The sequence below is a fragment of the Saccoglossus kowalevskii genome, chromosome 15 (genome assembly GCF_978046115.1).
Source record: "Saccoglossus kowalevskii chromosome 15, keSacKowa6.1, whole genome shotgun sequence".
NCBI classification, from domain to species: Eukaryota; Metazoa; Hemichordata; class Enteropneusta; family Harrimaniidae; genus Saccoglossus; species Saccoglossus kowalevskii.
Window position 1 is genome coordinate 5466069 of NC_140655.1, and position 8689 is coordinate 5474757.

Sequence of the window (8689 nt, forward strand, 5' to 3'; positions counted from 1 at the left end):
AAGGCTTCTCACCAACCAAATCACAGAAAAGTACCACCAATCAAATTATATAGGGCTTCTCACCAACCAAATTACAGAAAAGTACCACCAATCAAATTATATAAGGCTTCTCACCAACCAAATCACATAAAAGTACCACCAATCAAATTATATAAGGCTTCTCACCAACCAAATCACAGAAAAGTACCACCAATCAAATTATATAGGGTTTCCCATCAACCAAATCACAGAAAAGTACCACCAATCAAATTATATAGGGCTTCTCACCAACCAAATCACAGAAAAGTACCACCAATCAAATTATATAGGGCTTCTCACCAACCAAATCACAGAAAAGTACCACCAATCAAGTTATATAGGGCTTCTCACCAACCAAATTACAGAAAAGTACTACTAATCAAATTATATAGGGCTTCTCACCAACTAAATCACAGAAAAGTACCACCAATCAAGTTATATAGGGCTTCTCACCAACCAAATCACAGAAAAGTACCACCAATCAACTTATATAGGGCTTCTCACCAACCAAATTACAGAAAAGTACCACCAATCAAATTATATAGGGTTTCTCACCAACCAAATCACAGAAAAGTGCCACCAATCAAATTATATAAGGCTTCTCACCAACCAAATCACAGAAAAGTACCACCAATCAAATTATATAGGGCTTCTCGCCAACCAAATCACAGAAAAGTACCACCAATCAAAATATATAAGGTTTCTCACCAACCAAATCACAGAAAAGTGCCACCAATCAAATTATATAGGGCTTCTCACCAACCAAATCACAGAAAAGTACCACTAATCAAATTATATAAGGCTTCTCACCAACCAAATCACAGAAAAGTACTACTAATCAAATTATATAGGGCTTCTCACCAACCGAATCACAGAAAAGTACCATCAATCAAATTATATAGGGTTTCTCACCAACCAAATCACAGAAAAGTACCACCAATCAAATTACAGGGCTTCAGAAAAACTATCATCAATTTAATCACAGAAAAAGTACCACTATATTTTTTCACCGAAAAAATACCACCAATCAAATCACAGAAAACAACCGCAGGTCAATTTATATGACTGTCCGCCAATTAAATAACATGATACACACAATGGTTTTCACAATTGCAAACAAGAATACAGATGAGGAAGGTCATTTGGGGTTAATGAGGAGGTTTCTCAGCTCATTAACTAGAATGATTGGAGACAAAAGTTACTTACCCATCTTAGATCACACTCAACAAGTTTTAATCTGCGTTTTTCACACCACTGTCTCAGGTCAGGGAAAACCTGAAAGACAAACGGGTACATATTTAGTATGCAAAAGACACTGGCAGGAATGCACTGCACTCAATACTTTTCTGACAGTTTTGAACTCCCGCCCCAAACAAAGTGTAATATTACTGGGTAAAAAAAATTGAAATAACAACGTTTTATTGAACATGACTTGCCAGCTAAGAATGTGGTGCTTTAATGCATGAAAAAGACCTTATGTCAACACAATTGTCAGTGTTTTATATACTATGCCTTAAAGTGCCTGTGTAATGCCCACCCTCACGTTTCCCATTTTAGATCTGTATCCCACTGAAATGGGCAGTTATTGATTTTTTTGCTGAAAATGATTACTTGTATCCAAGTAAGTTTGGGATATTTCTCGTGTTGTAGCCACGCCCACCTATCCTGAAACAGTCGATTTCGGATTTCCGACTCTCGCCGAAAGTGTGCCACCAAAATGCCAAAATATGAGAGGAAGTCATACCCCTGAGCCGTAATAACACTGGTCATTCAGTATACTTTTAAACGATATACATTTTTCAGTCGGCGTTTTTTTTCTTTCTTTTTTGTCTATTTTCTTTCTTTTTGAGAGAGAGAGAGTTTTTAGATGTTGTGTTGTGGGCAGTTACAGTGAAACGTATAGTCATAGTGTAAGTATTCACACGTTTCTAATCGATCCGAAGGTGCGACATCAGTGGACATAAGCCACTTAACCTCAGATTCATTTTTTGGAAAAACTGTCCTCGTCCATGAAAAAAACAACTAGGTTTAAAGAGAAACGCCGACAACATAAACCTGGCGCAACACTTTTGAAAGAAATAGATTCCGGACCATGATCACCGAGGCGGATTTCAGAAGAGAGAGAGACGTCCGGCAAGTGTTTCAAATGAGTTGACTTTTTTGCGATCCTGATTATCGTTTTGTAGAGACTATTTAGTCCCTGTTAAGTAAAAGGTAGCAATAATTTTGACAGTGACACGAAAACGAAGCGTCGGACAAACAGGAAATTACACAGCCCTTAGACACTGCTAATTGTTTTCATTTTCGAAGGCTAAAAGTTTCTGAATTGTTTGGTGATTGGTGTTGAATGTCAAATTCACACCTCTGTTCTTGTTTTACCTCCATGCTTGGAGCTTGATCTGCGTAATAATTTATGAAATAAGAATCCGGGCTTGGTCAATGTGTTTCCACCAAATAAAGTTTTAATATGATGTTATAAGTATGACAATAACGCCATGGATCACGGTAACTCGAATCCACTCTGAATTTATCTGTATGTGTGTCGATCTCGATTATTTTTGTTATCTAATTAAATGCCGCTTTTAACGCACTTTCCCTCGCCGTGACCCGACGCGTTCACCTATTTCAACAAAATTTCAATTTATTTCCACGCGGCTGTCATTTATTTAGTAACTGTGATTTGTCGTTTTTTAAATTATTTTATAGTGATCACTATGGTCTAATGTTTAGAATGTCAAAATATGTTCTCTTTTATTTTAATTTTGAAAGTTTTACTCAGACGATCGATGAAATAAAACAGTGTAGTGACGTGCCTAGTAACCTGCTAAATAACGAGATAATTCCGACGTCAAATTCTATTTTGTCCTTCTGACGTCACAAGGGGAATTTCTGTATGCAAAGAAGAAGCTAATGAGGAGCCTCGTTTTAAAATACACAAAAATAAAGTTGCTGTAGATTGAGTTTAAAACACATTTTTTCACTTAAAAAAATAATTCATGAAAAAATAATAATATTTATGTATCAATGGATAATTTTAGGCATGAAAATAGCAGCCATTTCACAGGCACTTTAACCTTTTCACCACCAGTTCTAAACTCACTAAAAAAGTCCCATTTATACTTTCTTTCAGAAAATTGGGACACAAATAACCAAATTTTTTAAATAAAAAATGAACATGGACTAAATTTGTTTCTATTGGGCTCCAAAATTAGGGTTCATTTCCAGATTATTGAAGAATATAAGAAAAAAAGTTCAGTTCAATTTGGGCAAGAAAATCTGGTGGTGAAAAGGTTAATACTAGTACCTCACCTGTTTAATCAGGGCTTCTCTTTCTGCATGGAAATCTTTAAAAGTTGAAGAAACAAAAATCCTAATAATTTTCCAACCGGTTCTTCTCTCAACCAGATTCTGGTCTTTACCACTACGTTTTTTGACGTCAATGGTGCGTGTGACTTTCTCCCACAGCTGCTCTGCGTCGGCTTCATAGCTCAAACTTCTGGATGCTCCACACCCCATTTTAACGGCTCACCAGTAACATCAAATACAGCTTTTAATTATGAGAATTCTGAAACAATAAGTGCATTAGAAACCAATGTTTCAGACAAGAAGGATATTTGTCAGTCTCCTGGAATGAAACGTGTGTGGCAAATTTCTTCAGTTAATATGATGGAGATATTAATTTTTATGAACGGTAAATATATCTCAGGATAAGAATTAATTACTAATATTTGATACAGTTCCACTTTTTCATTGTGCGTATATGTCCTATCGTATGTGCTTATTGATTGGTTGGTTGGAATGAAGGGAATGGGATTTGAATTTCATAAAGGCATAAAGGTTATATATTTGTTTTAAAACATTTCAAATAATGATTTAAAACAACTTGACCAATCACAATGTGTTAACAGATACACGGCAGGGAAATTGTTTTATAAATATTTGTAATTATTGAAAATTTTCATGAAATTCACTGAAGTGAAGGGCATTAAGTTGTGGTCATTATATTATTAAATGTACATTTTTATAAATCAAAATGAACATGACAATTCAAATTGACCAATTACTTCTAGTTAATATTAATGAGATAGTTCACCATTATCCAATCAGCAAGCGGCTCATTTTGAATATGTGGGTGGTTACAATTGCAATGTCACATAAAGACATGTATTGTCTAATTATCAGAGAAAAACTATTTTTGTATATCCTCACCATTACGTTGTTATTACGCAATAGTGAACAGTACGTCATAATTTATTCCCTGAATAATGTGCAAAAAATTAGTGAATTTTCACTATTTTTCATATTCTGTATCGACCAACCATTAAAAACGGTAAAAGATTCCCAACGGCAACCTGCTAATTAATTAAGAACAATCTGCCTTGGTTACTAATGAGTAATCTTCTACTAACCAATTAATTTGCATATTATGTATAAATTATAACATTCTGTACTAAATTTTTTTATCGCCATCCAGTTACAAATCCCTGGACTCCTTAGGAGCTAAGAAAAAGAAAAACATGCTTACAGCAAACATAACCGCCCTAGGTAAACATTCAATCCCAGAGATTTTTTTAAACAAGGGATCAGGGGTGCAGCACCCTCATGCCATGGCCATGTCCCCATTACCATGGGGAGCAGATCCTCTGGCAACCATCAAAGTCTGAATGCCCAGGGATCACATGTGGCCACAGTCTTCAACTGTGACCTGTCTGATAGTAATTTTGGCCATAGAACGCCATAGAATGCTCCTTTTTAATTTATTATTATTAAAAACTCCACACCCTGGTAGGGAGAACTTTATCTCCTCCACCTGGTGGCGACGCTAAATTGCAGTGCTCTCTCTTGCAGTTTTTTTCTAGAAAAACCCCTGAATTCCTTCACTGCCCAACATAAACAAATGTAAAAATACATGTGTAAATTTTATTTAAATTTTGATAGGGATAACAATAAATGTAGTCACATGTTTGGAATGAAATTAAAATATCAAAATTGGTTGACCAGCTGAAAATGTAGTAGTCTTAATAAAGTAGTATGTGGTTGTCAGCACCATATTCCTCTCAAAAAGACCAGCAGTTCGATATTGTGATATAAAAAAAAGGAAATTCATGTTAAAAATCAAATCATTTGATTTTAGTGCCAGGTTCATGCATTTCAGTCTATACGTGATATTTCACAGTTAACAAAAAAAATCAACCATTGTGAAAGATAAATAGAAAATAGTACTTGATAATCATTAGTATTTGATGAAGAGCCATTGGACTCCACTTATCAACTGCTCCTTTCTGTATATTATTTCGGTATGACTACATTGTACTACATAATATTGTCAGATTTCTGTATGTATTTTTGTGGTTGTCCTAATAGGTATCCAGTTTTCATATTTAATCTAATTTAGTATAGAAATGATTCTACATGTACTGGCGTACTAGACCCTATGTAATCAGTACATAGTTTACTTCCCTGTTGCATCAGATGTGTTAATTTACAGGTGTATTATTAATAATAATAATACAACAGAAAATCGTACACTGATATAGCTATCTTGATAAACACCTTATTATAAATATGGAATTTGTAATTTGGTAAAATGAAATTCACATTTTTTAAACAAAATAAGTATAAAAACAAAGGTAACCAGCCAGCACAAAATTTTTGTTTGTGCCTCAATGTCACCTACTAGTATACAGTCACTTACAACTTTTTTTTTATCTGTATAATTTGTTTAAATAACATTGGCATTTATCATAATGCAATTTATATGAATGAACGAAATAATTGAAAGGGAATTGCATCTTCTACTGACATTTAACATGACCCTCATAAACCTGACGTCTCTTGTTGAGGTCGATTTGACCAAACCAATCACCAAGAATCTTGAAACTTAAATAGCATACCAGTCAGCAGCTTTGCTGGAAATGTTGCTCATTTGATGTCTAAAATGATAAGGCAGTAACACAACTCAACTTACCTACTCTTATTTTCTAGTGAATTTTTTTCTGCTATTTTTTACCATGTACCATCGAACTGAGGCACCGTGACTACCATCTCCTTTTGACGTGCAATTAAAAACTGTCTCTGTATAATAAAAATAACAACTTGATTACACTAATATAACATCACCATGGGTAATACAACAACAAACATAAAATAAACTACAACAACTACCAAATTCTGAAATGTCTATCTACATGTACAGAATTTTCTTTAATTAAAGCTACCATGTTATTTTGGCTAATTTATGCGTGGATACACATCAGTGATATTCAAACACACTAAACCAGATAATTGTACTCTTGACACAACAAAAGCATTTCCTTCATAAATCTTTATAAATATTTTATAAATTTCAATGGCTGTTGAATTAAATAGCCAATCAACGAACACAGTGCACAACAACGTCAATTGAAAACAGTCCATTGTTATTCAATCAGCCAATAGAAATCTTTCCGTTCAGTTTGAATTGTGAAATTTATAAATAATCATGAAGATGAAGGGAATACCTTTGTTGCTCCATGAGAAAAATCACACAATATGGAAAAATAATCATTGTTAGTTTTACCCCGGTAGAACAGGTACTATAAAGTACATTATTTTCAATTTATTTTATCTCTGAAGGGGTGAATCAGAGAAATTACATTTTTTTTTGTTTTCTTTTACATTCAACTCATCAAAATTCAGCGAAATAATATCATACAAAACAGACAAAATGTCTTTTCAGTGAACATACCAATCAAATTACTAGTATTCATATAATCACACATTTTGGCAAACTAATCGATGTACCAAATTGATATTTTGAGTACATTCACTGGGTTTTAAATTCAAGAATTGGCTGAGAAACACTGTGTTTCATTGTTAATTGATATGTTAATGTGACTTTTCTATTTTAATTTAATGTATAGGCATAGATCTGCTCTAGGGTTTATGGTACATGTCCACATCTGACTTGTAGGCTTTCCAGGACGCTTTGTGTCAGATCAGCTTGGGTGCAAGTATTACCGGTACTGTCAAATCTGCTTTAGAAGCCGCAACTTCTATTAAAATGATACAATGCAACAGAAGAGTGCGGCTTCTATTAAAGCATCTATACATATGAGAAATGATGAATTGTTGGTTCTTAATCATTCAAAATGAATATGTGCGACTTCTATTAGAGATGTGGCTTCTTTAGAAATTTAACATCAGTAGTCATGCAAACACACATGCTCATCCCAAGTCAAGCCATGTATCTCCTCTGATCAGTTTTCCAGAACATGCATCATTCAGTCAATCTTTTTCTGGGATCTTTCATTTTTAGTTTCACCTATATACCGTTATCATAAAACATTGTTTGATAAATGTTTGACCAAATGCTCACAAGTTATAGTAATAACTGAACTCATCTGAAACCGTGTCTGTTCTTTTGATTAACTGTCACATAGGCAGGTATGTAACTATATTGCACACAACAAAGTCACTCATCCTAGCGGCTGACATAGAAAGTAAAGAAAGTAAGAACAGACAGGGTGAATGATAGACTTAAGAAAACAAAAACATGCAACTTCTGTCCAGACAAAAGAAAATCCAACTTCCTGTGTTTAATTGGTTATAATCTCCAGCACAGTTAATCTCATTAATGTATTTAACCGTTTTAGTTGTTATCTTTTGATGTTTTTTATGTTAGATAAGTTATATGCTGTGCCAATAAACGTTTCATTATAACTATAGTTACATGTTACCCACAGTTACCAAGTCCTTTTTTTCCTAAAGGTATAGGGATAAATAGTATGTCAATTTCAAAATAAGCATGGCCGACACGAACTGATACGAAACGTAAACTTAATGATGAATAAATGCATTCACGGAAGTACTAGTAATTATTTAACCAACGTTAGTCACACAGTTTCTTGTAGAAACCAAACTAAAAAAAAACACTAACGTGTAACGCCGTACTAACGCCTTTGTTCGCCAATGACATGGTGGTGAACATTCTCACACTGACAGTGGGGACTCGTGCAATGCAATAAACATCGAGGTAAATAGAGCCAAGCAATAACAGTCTTTACATCGAGTTGATCGCCCTCTGAGTCTGGTCATGTCACCGGCTGCGCTCGACTCATACAGAGTCGATCTTGCATCATTGTAACGCATCATTGTTTTTTAAAATTGAATACCAACCTGAATTTTAAATCGACATTATCTTCACTAATTCAGTTATCGGTTCATAATGGTGATATCTGCCGAAAGTGAACACGTCGATTAGTTTATTTACTGTGTTGTTTTGTTGCTACCATCCAACACTCACCCAACATGGCGTCTGATTTGCATAAATCCTGACAGCCGACTTCCTGTTTATTTTTGTTTACAGGCCTAGAAAAGTGTAAAAATAAGAACTAATCTTTCTAAAGTTAGAAAAACGTAACAATGACAAAAAATTATAGACAACCTAGAACATAAGCAACATAATTTTAAAATTTATTTTCTTGGGGATGAGAGAGAGAGAAAAACGAAACAATTGTGTCAAATGGACGTTGGGTTAACCTCGATCCATATATTTATAAATTATTACAAATTATATAGAATATTTCAGGAACATTTTAGTTTAAATCTGTAACCTAAATTTTTTATACATAAAATATATTATGAACATTTAATATCACTCAACAATTAGTGATATTAGCAATAATAATAT

The 8689-nt window shown here is 34.0% G+C and overlaps 1 protein-coding gene across 1 annotated transcript in view; it reads right to left on the minus strand.

The window, feature by feature from the left end:
• The window catches only part of LOC102807084 (TPR repeat-containing protein DDB_G0287407-like), a 47179-nt gene that overhangs the window by 38363 nt on the left and 127 nt on the right, over nt 1-8689 (minus strand). Inside the window, exons 2-5 of the mRNA XM_085508643.1 lie at nt 8176-8367; nt 5987-6093; nt 3328-3583; nt 1225-1293 (exon numbers count right to left, since the gene is read on the minus strand). Coding sequence (XP_085364769.1) covers nt 1225-1293; nt 3328-3534 — 276 coding nt within the window. The 5' untranslated portion in view covers nt 3535-3583; nt 5987-6093; nt 8176-8367. The remainder of the gene's footprint in view (nt 1-1224; nt 1294-3327; nt 3584-5986; nt 6094-8175; nt 8368-8689) is intronic.